The 16507-nt window shown below is 41.9% G+C and overlaps 2 protein-coding genes across 5 annotated transcripts in view; one reads left to right on the top strand and one right to left on the bottom strand.

Moving 5' to 3' along the window:
• The window catches only part of dnai4 (dynein axonemal intermediate chain 4), a 13617-nt gene extending 2954 nt beyond the window's left edge, over window positions 1-10663 (top strand). The window contains exons 3-19 of one of the 4 annotated variants that reach the window (XM_044022163.1): window positions 42-195; window positions 415-587; window positions 718-824; window positions 1264-1420; window positions 1560-1699; window positions 2162-2329; window positions 3126-3305; window positions 3415-3554; window positions 3731-3817; window positions 3926-4080; window positions 4503-4663; window positions 5672-5784; window positions 6272-6370; window positions 7041-7267; window positions 7349-7502; window positions 7781-7829; window positions 10356-10663. In XM_044022163.1, coding sequence (XP_043878098.1) covers window positions 42-195; window positions 415-587; window positions 718-824; window positions 1264-1420; window positions 1560-1699; window positions 2162-2329; window positions 3126-3305; window positions 3415-3554; window positions 3731-3817; window positions 3926-4080; window positions 4503-4663; window positions 5672-5784; window positions 6272-6370; window positions 7041-7267; window positions 7349-7502; window positions 7781-7825 — 2260 coding nt within the window. In that variant the 3' untranslated portion in view covers window positions 7826-7829; window positions 10356-10663. Of the gene's footprint in view, window positions 1-41; window positions 196-414; window positions 588-717; window positions 825-1263; window positions 1421-1559; window positions 1700-2161; window positions 2330-3125; window positions 3306-3414; window positions 3555-3730; window positions 3818-3925; window positions 4081-4502; window positions 4664-5671; window positions 5785-6271; window positions 6371-7040; window positions 7268-7348; window positions 7503-7780; window positions 8047-8664; window positions 8837-10355 lie in introns of those variants that run through there. The other 3 variants (XM_044022172.1, XM_044022181.1, XM_044022154.1) reach the window with 3 other exon arrangements.
• LOC122766964 (dual specificity protein phosphatase CDC14AB-like) lies at window positions 8110-16507 on the bottom strand. The gene is made up of 14 exons (XM_044022246.1): window positions 16116-16507; window positions 15643-15733; window positions 14045-14120; window positions 13865-13957; window positions 13685-13764; window positions 13110-13176; window positions 12302-12364; window positions 12074-12161; window positions 11757-11987; window positions 11517-11655; window positions 11130-11364; window positions 9171-9253; window positions 8760-8906; window positions 8110-8390 (listed from the first exon to the last, which is right to left on the bottom strand). Exons 1-14 carry the CDS (start codon window positions 16159-16161, stop codon window positions 8342-8344), a joined length of 1488 nt encoding a protein of 495 aa, XP_043878181.1. The 5' UTR covers window positions 16162-16507; the 3' UTR covers window positions 8110-8341.

Genomic DNA, 16507 nt, shown 5'->3' with positions numbered 1-16507 from the left:
GTGTGTGTGTGTTTTTTTGTTTGTTTGTTTGTTTGGTACAGCTCGTCTCGAGCTTTGAACGTGTCCGTGTCGGGGACAGTGAATGCAGTGAACCTGAGCAGCAGACACACGCACAGCGGAGTGAGCAGGAGGAGCTTCAGTCTGACAGCAGGAGGAAGCAGAGTCCTCCTGGACAAGAGACCTGAGACTGTCCGGGTAACACACACACACACACACACACAAACCCAAGTCTTAACCCTCAAAAAGCCAAAATGAACTCTCTTTCCCAAAATGTCCTCACCTCCTCCCTATGGTTTCTATGTTATGTTTTGTGGTCCTTACAAAGATACACATACAAGAACACACACACACACACACACACACACAGCATTCCAAATGAGGACATCCAAAGACCTATTGCATTCTGCACTTCAGGTGTTTGATGAAGAAGACAACGATGTTACTCCTCAGCCGCTGTACCATGCAGATCCAGCAGGGGCAGTGCAGGCCCGAGGCTGCAGGTTCTTTGTGGAGGAACTCTCTGCAGGTCCTGGATCCACATCAGACCACACAACAGCCACAGGCAGCATCACTGTGCCTCTCTCCAGGTAAACAACCACCACCACACTGGATACCTTAATATTGTTTTAAAGAGTGTACTAAATTACATGTTAAATTAAAGTGTGCTTGACGTGTGTTTTGATCATTTCTCAAATGTGTGAATAAACCTGTTCTCAGGTCAGTGTTTGGAAGCAGCAGAATATCCAGCCAGTCGACAATCGAATCCATGAATGAGGAGATTGAAGATACATTCTCCAAACGAGACATGCCCGTCAACTTCCCAGGTTCATCACCGTTTAACCTTCTTTTTCTGCCATTTTAAAATACATATATGAAATTTACTTTGAGATGAAGGTAAGGTGTAAACCAAAGTTTCACTCAGCTGCACCAAAGCCCATAGAGAAAATCAGCATTTTTACATCATCATTGAAATCTTTTGTTTGTATTTGTGTGTAAGTGACACAAACCTTCTAAGCGAGGCAGCAGTAGACCACCAGCTCCTGTTTCCACGCAAGCTTAGGACACTGATTTTCTCCATAGACTTTGGTGCAGCTGAGTGAAAGGTTTCTACTGTAAACTTTAGTGTTCTGTACGAAAAAGCGGTTTAACATATGTTTAATAAACTAATGATATCATAAACTTACACTTTTATGGTGTGACAAATAATAACAATAAAAAACTGTCACTGCTTGTTTTGAGAGCTGTCTTCCGTTCCTTTTCCAGATGTGCAGGTGAAAAGAGACACAGTGAAAGAACACGTGACAGAGGACATGTTGAAAGACATCATAGATGTCTTCATTTCTGAGACGGACACTATTTCACTGCTGGACCTTCCCTGCACGGCCGTGTCAGTGGACGCTCATAACGCAGAAGCTGTCCAGTGAGTGAAATTGTCCTCTTCGGGACAAAAGACACACTGCGAATATGACCTTTCTTCTTATACTGACGACAACAAGATTCATTTATTGTAATTGGTGTAATTTTAGAAGCTCCTTTTACTCTGACTTTGTTTTTTACAGAGAGAGAAACAAACAGTACGCTGACGTGTGCAAGAACAGAGTGGGCAACGACAAGTACACGCATCGCTCCATGCAGACGCTGAACGGCGCGGTTAAAAACAAACATGTCCAGAGTGACGGCGTGCTCACGGGGGACGCAGGTGAGATCGTGATTGTCCCTCAGAGCATGCAGAGGCCATGCGTACAGTCCTTGTGCTCATAAAGTTCTGGGTTGCTTGGGGTCTGCACGTACTGTGTCCATTATGGTCTGACCTCTGACCTCTGGGGTCTTGGACACAGAAACAATGAAACGGCCTTAACCTCTGGAGTGGAGTAGAGAGGACCGAGGAGTATTTTTTTATTGCCAATCAGCCTAAAAAGACATGATATGAATTTTAGGCTGAATTGCTCAGCTGTGTTGCTGCATTATTTTTAATTCCTTCACTCTCTACTGCCTTATCCTCCACATGAGGCCATTTAGAGATGGAGGAAATCCCAGTCGATATAGGGTGACAAGCAGGGATTGAACGTTCCAACAATTCAGCACCTTCAAACAACCTTTATATAACGAACACGTCTGTGTTTTATCAGCTGTGATGACGTCATGTTTCCATTGTCCACAGCCACGACTGTGACCACGTGGGACATGTATGATACTGTGTGCAGCTGTGAGCAGGACGAAACAGGAGGACACAGCGCCGAGACGGAGAAGGTGAAGTGTCCAGAGGCCGCTGTGGACGTGAGCAGAGGTGCAGACAGGAGTGTGTCAGTGGGCAGCACAGTCAGCACAGGTAACAGACGGTGAAGACAGTGGGGGACACTTCAAGCATGTCTTGAGGGAAAACGTTCACTTCGACTCTTCGGTGGATATAGTGATTCCATTTTGTAGCTCATAGGTCAGGGGATACGGTGTCTCTGACCTGGCAAACCCTGGTATTCATAATCCTAATTTCTGACTGAAATTAAGCTTGTGTCACTTAGATAAATCAGAACAAAGGATTTCACACTCCAAAGTAACAAAATAACACATGAGGACTTACTGATGGATGGAGGCAACACTGATTTAAAATCACTGATTTTCTCTATGGACTCTGGTTCATGCTGATTGTAGGTCCAGAGAGTACAACAGGGGGCGCTCCCAGCACAGTTAACGCCTCACTTTCTACTGGCAAATACATTCTCAAGATCTTGTCTACTGAAGCTGGCAAAAATGATATTCATTGAGTCATTTGTCAGGGGCCACAAGGCGAGGCGGTGGCTAGCGTTGTTGCCTCCCAGCAAGATGGTCACAGGTTCGACTCCTGCTTGGACTGAGGGCCTTTCTGTGTGTGTGGAGTTTGCACGTTCTCCCTGTGTGTGCGTGGGTTTTCTCTGCGTGGTCCGCTCTCCTCCAACAGGTCATGTGAAATGTGAAAATGAATGGTTGTTAGGTAGCACTATCTGTCATCCCCTCATAGAACCAGTCTTTTAATAACCACAACGATCCCTTTAAATGACACATTTTTATAACATGTACTACATAATGTCATTGCAAAGCATCAAGAATCTTCCTCCACTGAGACAATGATTGACATTGTTTCCCTTCAGCCAGTGCTGCCAGCTCACTGAAGGATGTGGACGTGTTTGCCATGACTCCTGAGTCAGACCTGCAGCTCATCATGCAGTCAGAGAAATTCCAGTACTCTTTACTAGTAATGGAGAGGAGCATCCTGGGAAATACCTTCCAACCTGAGCTGGCTGCCTATCGTCAGCTGCCTGTACTAGAAGGTGACACACACACACACTCACATCTCACACACCATCTTCCACCTTCAGAAAAACTTTCTCCTAACACGTGGGAGTGAGTGATAATACAGCTGAACTGAAACTGTGTCAGGTGCAGACACTCAGCTGAAGCCTGGGACGGCGGACACAGAAAGCTGTGGCTCTCCAGCTCTGCGGCAGCTGTGGGCTTTCAGCTGTGAGCTCAGCAGGGGGCGCCGTGTCAGCAGCATGGCCTGGAACAAGAAGAACCAGGTAACCTGTTCTGAATTCTGCCAGCTCAAGTTTGATTGGTCAGTAGTTTCTTCATGCAGATTATTATCACAAACGAGATAATACATATTTCATTTCCAAAAAAAAACTTTGTGTGTAGAGTAGATGTATATTTATAGATTTTTAAAGATCTATGTGTAACATTTCTCTGTGTTTAGGACCTCTTGGCTGTAGGTTACGGCGAATTTGACAACATTAATATGAAACCGGGTCTGGTTTGCTGCTGGTCCCTGAAAAACCCCACTGTAAGACTTTGTTTTCATTTAAACTGTCACGCTCCTCTGCAGAGGACACAGTGTTTTGAGCGACAGGTGAGTTCATTCGGGAATCAGCGCGTCTTCTCTGCTCCACAGTGGCCTGAGCGTGTCATCCACTGTGACAGCGCTGTGACTTCTCTGGACTTCTCCACCGTTAACCCCGGTCAGCTGGCTGTGGGGACGCACGACGGCACCATCGCCGTCCACAGTGTTCACGGACAAAGCCACGGCTCACATGTGATGAGCAGCAGGTGAGTGAGTGTGTGACGGAGCAGCAACTGAAGACTCAAAGACTCTTTTCTGTCACTGACCACGTAGTAACACCCTTCACACTCATCAGTGCTCGTAGCCTTGTTGAAAACATATGGGTCAGGAACTGGTTACATTAAGGACTGAGATTTGAATTGTGGTTAGGTTAAAGTTAAGGTGAGGCACTGTACAAATGAATTCAAGTCACTGTTGTGTCTGTGTTTGTGTGTACATTTGTGTATTTATAATCTTTATGAGGACATGTTTGTCTTTTTGTCTGGTCCCCACTTCTACTTCAGGGTTAGAATTACGTTGGTTAAGGTTAGGATGAGGTCAGGGTTAAGGTCAGAGTAAGTCTCCAGAAAATGAATGTAAGTTAATGTAATGTCCTCTGAAACCAGAATGTGTGTGTGTGTGTGTGCAGCGAGTGTCCCAACAGACACTCAGGTCCAGTGTGGCAGCTCAGGTGGACTCAGCAGGAGTTGACGCTGACGGCAGAGGAGAAGACGGAGGCTCTGGTCTCTGTGTCTGCTGACGGCAGGATCAGCAGGTGGTTCATCTTCAACAACGGCCTCGACTGCAACGGTATTACACACACTGTCACTGTTTCAGCTCACTGTGCACAATGATGAGTAACGTGTACGTTCCACTCGGAAGAAACCAGAAATGTGGTGGAACAAATTCATGAATCCTGCTGAGGGAGTTCATTTAAAGCTGCTGTCGATTGTTGAGTCTCATCTCCACAGTGGCAAAAGCCAGAGTCTTCCATGTCACAAAGGTGATTCTCTTTTAACCAGGTTAGGTCACCATCACCACCACCTGCTCTGAGAATTATCAGAAAACACAGATGGAAAACACTGCACTTTCAGTAAACAGCCTCTTTGGGCATCGTTTTCACTGTGATTGTCTTAGTGCTTCTTTATTCCCTATGTTTCAACAGCCCTATTAACCCTGAGAACATTTTCCATTACATTGTTAAAACGTACAGAATATACAGAGAATATAAGAATGTGCAACATAGAGTTTCTTATTTCCTTTTTTTTCCGCATAACCTCAGGCAATCTGATGAAGAATTTTGGATTGAATTTGTGAAATTTGGAAATACGTCACAGTTCAAAGTTCACTTGGCTCCTTTTTATGAACAAAAAGAAAAGAAAAACGGTCTATTTTGTGACTTCTGCAGAATTATTGCTACTTTACATCAATAAAATGAATCGTAACTTTGACTCAACAACACGCAAGAAGACAAATAAAACAGAATTTTTTTAAAGCGTGAATATGTGACCTGTAAACAAACACACTAAGGTCAATAAGGGTTAATTTCCTATTATAAAATATTCATAAAAAATGCTTCATATGGCAATAGGCAATCTCAAAAAAGCTCCGACCATTGATTAAGTATTAATTTTCCAAGTCTAATTCTATCTTTTTTTAGGGTTTCTTTGCAGCCTAGGCAGTTATTACTGATGTTATTACAGATGCAGTATGATACTTGTCTTGTTGAAAATGCAAGACAAAATCAAAACAATGCAATTTTGATGTCTGAATAGTTTCTGTTTTTATAAACACAATTCAAACGTCCGTTTGTCGCAGATCTGATGAAGCTCAAGAGGATTCATAACACAAAGAAGAAAGCAGGAGTGAAGAAGATAGAGAGTGTTCTCTCAGTGCTGACTCCTGGACTCTGTTTTGACTTCCACCCAACAGTAAGATAGTAACACACATACTGTTATTACAGGATTATTATCATTATTATCATTATTATTATTATTGTTATTATTATTATTAGGCGTGTGACTGTGCTGCTGACAGTTTACACTATAGAGCGTATTGTCTTTTATATACTTACAGAAAAACTTTAAACTTTACTCAAAACTCAAATATCAAGGGAATCAGGCTGACACTGAAACTAATAAAGCAGGGCGATTAAATACTGAAGATAAGGAACAAGACACAGGTGAATCACATCTGACAACAACTGGAAACACACACACCATATGACGGAGAGTAAATTAAAAAAACAAAGTACACAAGGGATAAAACTACAACGTAAAACATGACAAGACACAAGGACACAATCAAAAAGGCAAGACAACACACATCACATATGATGTTATAATAGATATAATAAAAAATCCGTCATTGCAGACAGTACACACATCACGACTCTCCTCCGCTCCTCTGTTCCTGCAGGACTCCAGCATCTACTTGACTGGAACATGGGACGGTCACATCCACAAGTGCTCCTGCTCCAACACTCAGCAGGTCCTGGAGACTTTCAGGAAACACTTTGTAAGTCCTTCACAATAAAAGCCTCCGGGATTGGTTGCAGCTCCTCATGTGACCCTCAGGAAAAAGTACAAGCCGTGGTTAAATGATGGATGAGGATACTTTTATAGTTATCAGTAACGACTAGCTATATAACATATAGTAATGGTTATAGTATTGATTGGCCAAGTTCAAGGCTGTGACGCATTTCAGGGAAATGAGCTCTGAAGGCGTCAACGGCCTTTTTCCCATTTTGCAGGCTCCTCTAAATGTGGCCTCCAAACTGTGTTTGGTAGTTGGGTTGGGTTGGTTTCCTTGGCTGTAAACATGTGCCTGATGAACACGATGGTTAATGCCCATTCCATTTCGTTGTCTTCCCCTAATCCGGGTCGCAGGGGCAGCAGCCTTTTCAAGGAAGCCCAGAACGCCCTCTCTGGGGAGATCCCAAGGCATTAAGATAGTCCTTTATTCCCAGGCCAGCTGAGAGATATAATCCCTCAGGGTCTCCTCCCAGAAGGACATGCCTGACACACCTTCCCCAGGGAGGCGTCCAGGAGGAGGAGGTATCCTAACCACCTCAGCTGGCTCCTTTCAACATGGAGAAAAGAGCTGGTTTGTCAATGCCAAGTTGTGGCGATGTGTCGCGTGTGTCGAGCAATGACACAGAATCACCACCTTTATTTTGTCCCGTCAGTGTCCCGTGAACTGCGTCGCGTGGTGTCCCTTCAGTGCTGACGTGTTCCTGAGCTGCTCCTCTGACTGGACCATACAGCTGTGGAAGCAGGACCATCATCACCCTGTGTTGGGCTTCACTTCTGCTCAGAAACCTGTGTGCGACATCAAGTGGTCCCCAAAGTGGGCCACTGTGTTTGGAGCCGTCAATGAGGGACAGCTGGAGATCTGGGACCTGAATTCAAGCATGTGAGTCAGACTCAGGAGAGAAGTGGTCTATCTGTCTGTCCCCCCTGTCGGTCTGTGACGTGTCCTGTGTCTGTCCCTCAGCCTGGACCCAGTCATTGTGCAGCCTGCTGCCCCCGGTGTGACCATGACGTCCCTGCTCTTTGCCGCACAGTCACACTGTGTCCTGGTCGGAGACAGTGACGGACAAGTGACAGTTTATGAGCTCAAGGGCCTGAGTGTGGGAGACAGCAGCCAGGTAAACGTGTCACACAGGTGGTCTGTGTCTGTGTCAGGGAGTGTAGTTTTTCTAACGATTATGTATAGCAAATATACAAAAATGTACATTTTCAGGTTTTACTGGTTTTCTGGAAGAGTATTTTTAAATATATAAAGATATATATATATGTATATATAAAAACTCTAGAATGTATTTGACAAAAAGTAAAAAAAACTAAATTTCATTTTCTTTTTATTGGTTTTACTGCAGTCAGACACAGATGTCTAATGAAGACGTCTCTGCATTTTCTCTTGCAGGTGGACGTTCTTGAAGGCCTCGTTTTCTCTGCAGCTTCCACATAGACGTGTAAGAATGCAATTACAATTAAAGTCTGTACTTTGTTGAAACTTTATTTAACAGATAAAAGAACAAAGTGAAGATTTGTTAAAGATAAACACATGAAGATGAAACCAGTGATAATAGATATGTTTATTTTTATATTCATGACAGATTTTCATATCATAATCATAATTTCAACAGCATTTGCATAGCAAGCATTTAGATACAAACATCTAACAAGCAAACATTTTCCATACATATGTACAGAAAAAAACGGTGTTTAATTACAAAAACACACACAAAAGAGTTGTGGTAACCAAGCACATTGGTTTTATTAAGTTTTTATTACCACTTGATCCCAAGTTTCTTGATTTGATAAATTACATTTGTACACAAAGTGTTCATACTTAAATAATTAGCTGTTTTTGCTCAGAAAGGTTAAGTAAATTAAGCTTTAAATGAAAGATGCAGCTGCAGTTCAGAGTCACATGCTTTTGTTTCACTGACGCGATGTTGCCGGACGCCTGTTTTCACTTCACTCAGTGAATGACAGCAGGTCTGGAACTGAACAGACTGAGGCTGAAAGGACTGAGGAGACAAAAAACAACAACACAGGGAAAGAGTCGCAACAAATTCGTCGAGAAGACACAGATTTTCCTCATATAACACACACTTGCTGACTTCAAGGGATGCTTGTATGAGGAAAAAAGGCTGATTTTAGTCACTTAACAAGAAACTCATATTCAAAACCAGAGATTTACATCACAGCACAGAAGAGTTTGGTAACCTCAAATATGATATTGTGTGTCTTTTGGTATTTGAAATCTACTTATTTCATTTTGAAATCTTCATAAATGAACAGAATGCAGATTTCCTCAATGGACTTTGGTGAGGAAGAGTGAGGGAACACAAACATCACACAGCTGGTCAAGGCTTGAAATCAAGGCGGTCACTCACCTCTTGATGTAAGGGATGGAGGAGGAGGAGCTTCGCACAAGCTTCTTAGATGAAGAGGAGGAAGAGGAGGATGAGAAGGAGAGCGGGACTTTCGTAGTCTTAGCCGGTGGAAGGATGGAGCAGTGAGAGGACTTTGAAAGGTTTAACCTACAAAGATAAACTCCAGTTACATTACTCACTATATACTGTATGTAGTCTGTTTCCGATCATCCTGTCATACTCCACCTGTCCACCAGGTGTCCCCACACATTCTTCCTGACACCTGGTATCACTTGCTCAGCTCGTTCTCCCTCTCAAACACTGGGGTCGTGTTTGAAATCACTCAATACTCACTATGTTCTCCACTATATAGTGATTTTAAACAAATATATGACATTTAAAAGCACACACACACACATGAAGAGAAGTTACCTTGAAGACGGTGACTGTGATCTCTGTCCTTTCAGTGCTCTCAGTTTGTCTCCCTGAGTCAGACTGCTGTCTTTACAGTTATTCTGCACACATATAAAGAGACAGAGAGGCGAGGTTATCAGTCTGTGATCGTATGTTTTAATACTTTAAAAGGTACAATATGCAGGAAACAAAACATTCATTGTGTAAATACTACTAATATACTATAATATACTACTAATAATAATAGTACTGATGTGACATCACTCTCTTTCTCTGTGTTGCATTTAAGGACCACGGAAAATATCAAACTCTTTATGTAAATAGACCATGTTTTCATTTTCCCTCATCATTTTTCACAACCTATTATTCAGTTCAATTCAATTCAGTTTAATTATAATCAATTGTATTTGTTTAGCTCCAAATCACAACATACATTATGTCAAGGCACTGTACATAGTAAGCCGGAAACCTAAACTCCCTTTTAACAGAAGAAGAAATCTCTGACAGAACCAGACTCAGAGATGTGCAGCATCTGCCTCGACAGGTTGGGGTGAAAGGAAAAACGCGGGACACAGGAGAGGAAGGACAAGAGGTAGAGGTGAGGTAGAGACAGACGAGGCAGATACATAACAATTGTATCAAGTTATAAGTTTAGACAAGACACTTCTGAATCAGTGATGACGTATGTTTAAAGATATATATAACTTTAAATATGTTATCTATGGCTTTTGAAAGCTTTTTGAAAGTTAAACTCTGCAGAAAGCAGACCGACCTGAAGAATTTTTGGCTTTACTATTTGTTTAATATCAGCTAACTGTTGGGGTACCTTTTACTACTTTTATCTTTTAAGACTAGTTGTTCTACTTGTCAATGTTGTCTTATTAATCCTATGTAAACATCAACCTGCCGAAGGAACTAAAGATGGAAATAAGCCGTAGGCTATAATCTTGCATGTTAACATGTATATGTCCATTAATATGTATTGTCCCTATTTTAAATAAATAAACTCTGAACTCTAAACTTCCATAAAAAAAGCTGGTTTTGTTTGTTTTTTCAAACAAGGAATGAGATAAGACAAGAACGAATATTATTCCTTGACTGACAGCTCTATGAGCCATGTAAAGGTCTTTAAAATGACTTCTCCTCCCACACTTCTATGTAAACATCACGTTAACTCTCTCCTCTGTGTTCTGATTGTTTCAGGTGTGCAGGAGACGGGAGGAAACTCCACCAGCTGACTCCAATCCTACAATCACCTGTCTGTCTTCTTAAGCTCAGCTCGGCCACATCCACACTGACTGACCGTCACCACTGTTCAGTCTGTCATCTGTATTTTGTGCCTCTAATTTAAGTCTCTTGTATCCAGAGCTGCCTGCTCTGTCCTCTGACTCCATGGACTCTGTCACCTGCTTTTCCTGTCTGCATCTCCTCTGTCCTTTGGACCGTCCCCTCCACAAGAAGAGCTGAGCTGAGCTCTTCTGCCGCTTTTGTGAAATAAACCTTTTTTATTTTTTACTCTAATCCAGGGGTTTAAAACTCAAATGACCTGGGAGCCACATGAGCTTCAATCTGTATTCATTGATTGATTTATTTACCCTTTATTTAGCTAGGAAGGTCCAAATTGAGATACAAGATCTCTTCTTCCGGGGAGTCCTGGTCCTGTAGGGCTGCATCTCAATTAATCGTCAACAATTTTGTTTTGTTTCTTTAAATAATTAAAACAAGTTTTTAATGTGAATATTTTCTGGTTCTTTTTAAGTGGGCCCCCATGTGGCCTACGTGTCGCAAGTTGGAGACCTCTTCCCTGACCCACTGTCGCCTTGTCTGCGTCCACATAAAAACATGTTTCATTATCTATTTCTTGTTGCTTTGTCAGTGAGAAAAGATGCCTGATGACGTCCTGACGTCCACGCTCAACCGTGACGGACGACCTACAAAATGACACAGTTTCAGCAATAATGAAAAGTCCGCCCTCACCTCGTCCATGCTGTAGGATTTGTGGAGCGTGGTGTTGAGTGACAGGTCGCCCATGCTTGAGAAGAGGCGGGACATGGCGTCCTGTTTGCCTTCGTCAGAGTCAGGGCCGCAAATCTGCTGCTGATGCTGATGTTGACGCTGCTGCTGAAGCTGCTGCCGTCGACTCAGTCTCTGCTGAACAAGCTTCTGTTTGGAGCGATGGACGTCACCCTGGACCCACATACTGTGCTGTTTCCTACACACACACACACACAGGTAACTGTCCTACTGCACCACCTGATTATCATCTGTTCTACAGTCAGACACACACAAAAACACCCACAGTATAATAGAGAAAACAGTGTATTTCTCAGTGTGGATGTAAAAGAATCTTAACTGAAGACTCACTCCTCTAAGAAGTTCTGTTGTGGACCAATGATGGATCCGGGTCTACAGATTCTGATCCAGGCGATGGCTTCAGCCGCAGTGAAGCGGAAGTGCTTCATCAAGTAGCAGCCGATGAGAGTGCCTGTGCGGCCCAGGCCGGCTGTGATTGGATGTTTAAGAGACGGCGAGTCAGCGGAGCCAAGTTCTCCAAACAAATGAATTAAACAACAACAACAACAACAACAACAAAAGAGGTTGTACCTTTACAGTGCACAGCCACGCCTCCTTCTGTACTCTCACACACGTGCAGGAAGCGTCTGGTGATGAGGTCGGTGGGCGTCGTCCCGTCCAGGAAGAAGAGGTCGTGGTGGTCAAACCCGGCGTTCTCGAACCGCCTGCCGTCGTACAACTTCCTGTTTAGGCGGACCACGGCCTTGACGCCGTTTTGGCGAAAGTATGGGAAGTAGGCCTCAGGCGCGTGGAGAGGGTAACCTGGAAAAACAACATCAACACACACACGGTGATTCACTGGTGGGGATTGACAGACATTTCTGTTGTACTACTATTCTGTGTCTCACCGTTCTCTATCTTACTGCGAGGGTGAGGACTGCTGAACGCCAACAACTTCCCCGGAACGATCCAGTTCATGTCCCCGTTTTCTACACGCTGAACACGACGACAAAAGAAAAAGTTGAGATAAAATAAAACGGACAAAAGTTACACTCAACATGTTTAAAATAGGAATATGATAAATATGATAAACATCAGTTTAGTTGAAAAGGATGTTTTGTCAGCGTCATCCTCACCTCATAATGTTCATATTCGTCAACGTTAAAGCTCTCAAAGTCCAGGAAACCGTACTGCGACGCCTGGAGGAGAGAGGCACAGAGTCAGTGTGACGCTGTGACGTAACTTCTCTGCAAACAACATTCTTTAAACTTTTGAAAGAGTACAGGATTAAGAGGAAGTGGATAACGTTGCACAACAAACAGAGATTAGCTGCTTTAGCTGTTTTATGTTCAATAGGATCCGTTTAGTCTGATGTAACAAGAGAGTAAAGTACAGTATGTACTTTTTACATGTGTTAACTCAGTGGTTCCCAAACTGGGGGGCACGGTGAAGCTAAGGATGCTGCTAATGCAAGTAGCAGGGAAGGTGTTTTTATTTTGTTCTTTTTGTATTTTGGTTTTTTTCTTGATAATTCAACAAAAGTGATTAAAGAGCAAATAGACTGACATGCTACGGCTGAAGGAGTGAGGGGAAAAGCAAAATTTGCACTTTTATTGACAGATATTGCAGTTTTTTTCCCTGTTTTATGGCTTTAACAATTCGATGGAACATTATCACATGTCAACATAACAACATTGGCTACTTTATGCTCCAAAGATAAGAACTTCAATATATGAACAGTGTTTGCATTGTGTGTGTGTGTAGAATTATATAGCGAAGTAAATTGCAATGATTCAAACTAAGATTTTGATTTAAAAAAGGTGTAATTACACTTTTTATTGGAAAAGTGCTTTTCTTTTCATTTTTCCTTTGAACAAAGACAGATACCTCACAAACCTTTGCTCTGTGTGTTTGTTTGTATATATACATATTCACGTGTGATACCTTGCGAATGGCTTGTAGGCAGTCGAGCACGGAGAGATTAAAGGAACATTCTCCCACCGCTGCGTCCCTGTCACACACACACACACACACACACAGAAAACGTAAAGTTTTTAAACCCATGACATATTTCTATATTCAGTAATACACTGAAATATAGAAGAGTTCAAATTGTTGCAGCAGAGCAGCATCAGTCACTTTTGGCCATTTATATGAATCACCAGGCATAACCACTGACACGCAGTAGTCCTCATGGGGACCAAAACCTGGTCCTCATTAAGTTTGGGGTTGAAATTTGAGTTGAAGTTAGGGTTAAGATTAAGCATTAACTGGTTGTAGTTATGCTTTGTTTATGGTGTGTGTGTGTGTGTGTGTGTGTGTCTTGTATGGGTATCTTTTGTGAGCACCAAAGAAACTTGGCTGATCCTCACTTTCTGACGCCCCTAAAAATTGATTTTTCGGGCTTAAGACCTGGTTTTAGGGTTAGAATTAGGGTAAAGGTTAGGGTTGGGCACTTCGTTGAGATGGTTAAGGTTAGGTTAAGGGGTTAGGTTAGGGAATGCATTATGTGTGTGTACCTGAACGACAGGTAGCCTGTTTGGCTTCCTGAGAGAAGAGTCTCGTACGCCTCCTCTGGACTTCTTCTCAAATAGATGACCTGCAGGAAAGACGTTTTACTGTTAATTCAATCATGTACACATGGACAGAGAGAGGGATGGATGGATGAATGATGAATGGATGGATGGAGAGATATTTACAGCAAAGGCTCCAATGAGGACGGCAGCATTGGCTCTTTTCTTCTGGTCATAACTGGTGAAGTGGACCAGCGCCTTCCTGGACGTGGTGAAGGACTGACGTGATAAATGAGGAATAATTCAGTGATCGCAGCACCGTGATGAACACATGAACATGTTCTGAGTGAATCAGAGGGAGCTGACCTTGAGCTTCTTGTTGAGTCTGCAGCAGTATCTGTACAGCATGGCCAGGTTGAGGGGACCAAAGTCAGAGTAGAAACTGCAACACAAACAGCCTCATCATATCTGCAGCGACTCACAATAATCTGCTGAGATCTAATGTTACGAGGCTACAATAACAGATAAATATACTGTAAAAAGTTTATTTTCCACCAAAGGGAAAAAGTAAAACCAATACTACTGTATTAGTGGTCAGCAACTGGTGGCCCGTGGACCAAAACTGGCATGCCAGCATTAATTTGTGGGCCGGTAGATAAATAAACAAATCAGAATTTTTTTGGTTTCTTCATAAAAATGACAAAATCAAGCAGTTTTAAGACACTGTGGCAAATTCAAATTCCTTTTTTTAATCAACACATCTCTTAAATTTGGTATTTTTGTACAAGATTGAATAGATTATATTCAGATTATAATAGATTGAAATGCTGGTGTCACTAGTCCACTCTTTCGTCACCTGCTTGTCCGACCAGCACGAAGCTTGTTATCCCAGGCCCCTCCCCCTTTTTTAATGAACACCTCCTCTCAAAATCTAGCCACAGAAGAGAGGATTTAGTTCCATTTTAAAGTTGTTTAAAACCCCATGGAAGAATAAGAATTAAGGTTGTTTTTATGTGAACGAAGAATAATATCTTCCCTCACTGATTTTAAAGTGACTTCATAGATATTAAAGCTATTAAAGTGTATCATTGTCATTGTTATTAGGGCTAATAATGACAGTAGCAGGTGAATAAAATGACAGACAGGAATGACTAAGTGTCCGGTGAGTCAGTCTGTGTTTGTCCTAAATCCCCTGTCTGTCACGAGATCACAGCCACTGATCTCATGTTGACCTACATCTCACACACTGGGATGATATATATATATATAGATATATATATATATAAGTTTTCACATACAAGCGTCACTTCAAACACAGCAGCTCTATTTTCCTCATTAGCTGCTTTGATTCCAGTCAAATTTTCACACTAACAAACAGTAATCTATATATATATATATATATATATATGTTTATACATTCATGTATTCATCTTTTATTTATCTATTATAAGGAGTTTTTGGTTGTTTCTTTTCTTTCTACAAACTCTTTTTCCAGTCTTGTAACAAGTATGTTACCAGACCAGTTGAAGTCACTTTTTTTTATAATATTACTTAAGTTAATGACATGTACTGTACATAAGTATCAAAGGTAATTTTCTGATATAAAATGTTTTAGAAGTAAAAAGTATGAAAGAAGTAAGTATTTGAGTCATGGTGGCTCAGTGATAGGGCGAGTTGTCTTTTAACTGGAAGGTTGTGGGTTAAATTCCTGGCTCTGCTAGTATGTGTCATTGAGCAAAGACACTTAACCCCGCGTTGCAGCGTGTGAATGTGTGAATGAGTGAAAACTGTAGCGTAAAGCAGCTCATCAAGACTAGAAACGCTCTATGTAAATACAGAGCATTTAATCAACTCTTCTTCTTCTAATTTGATTTGGTAGTAACGAGACTAGACACACTACACACTAACTCTATGATAAATAATAAAAATAATAAATAAATCATGTCGATGTGAAGCAGTTTTACCTCTCGTAGTTGAACTCCTCGTCTGTGCTGAAGTAGTGTGTGTTTGCCGTGTTCTTCGGTTTGACACGAAGCGTGGCAAAGTACAGTCGGTCTGTGGAACACACACAATTCAAAGGTTCAGCCTCATTAGGACCTGGTTTTGGTCTCCATGAAGACTACTGGTTCCGGACAGGTGTTTATGCCAGAAAATGTCCTAAAGTGTGTGTATGTGTTTATTTTACATTCATTATTATTAGTATAAAGTAATGTATGCTTCCTCAGCAGTATATAAATATGTTAGTATGAATTAAAACAATTGGAATTATTATTTATGAATTCATGTTTCAAGGAGAAGTTTTAAACTTCCTCCCACTCCTTTGCAAACATGAGAAGAAACTAATGAATGTGAATGATTTGGTTTCTACTCGTCTTCATGTTTGAAATAAATAAAGTAAACTAAAATATACAGGTGTTATAGACATCATAGAACTTACCTTTGATGAATTCTGACGCCCTGGAGAGTTCATGTTCCTCCGCCATCTGACGTTTTTCCACACGAGATCACAACTCGCTCTGTCTCAGTGTGTGTTGTGTTGAATTTGAAATGTTATCTGGTCTGAAGCCACTTTACGTGTTCACTCACACACATCATGATGTCAGGAAATCCACTGTCCAGCTCGTCTGTCCCTGTCATCACTGACAAACTGTCCACAACTGTCCAAACACACACACACACACTTCACTGAGTCTGATCAATCAGAGTGAACGCTTTATCATCAATGTTCTGAATCAAAGTGTGTGTGTGTGTGTGTGTGTGTGTGTGTGTGTGTGTGAATGTCGGAATATTCCAGTAATCTGAGCTGAGGAGGCTGAGGACACGGAGCAG

This window comes from Solea senegalensis, linkage group LG1, assembly GCF_019176455.1.
Source record: "Solea senegalensis isolate Sse05_10M linkage group LG1, IFAPA_SoseM_1, whole genome shotgun sequence".
Taxonomy (NCBI): domain Eukaryota; kingdom Metazoa; phylum Chordata; class Actinopteri; order Pleuronectiformes; family Soleidae; genus Solea; species Solea senegalensis.
This window is presented reverse-complemented; position numbering and strand designations above follow the sequence as displayed.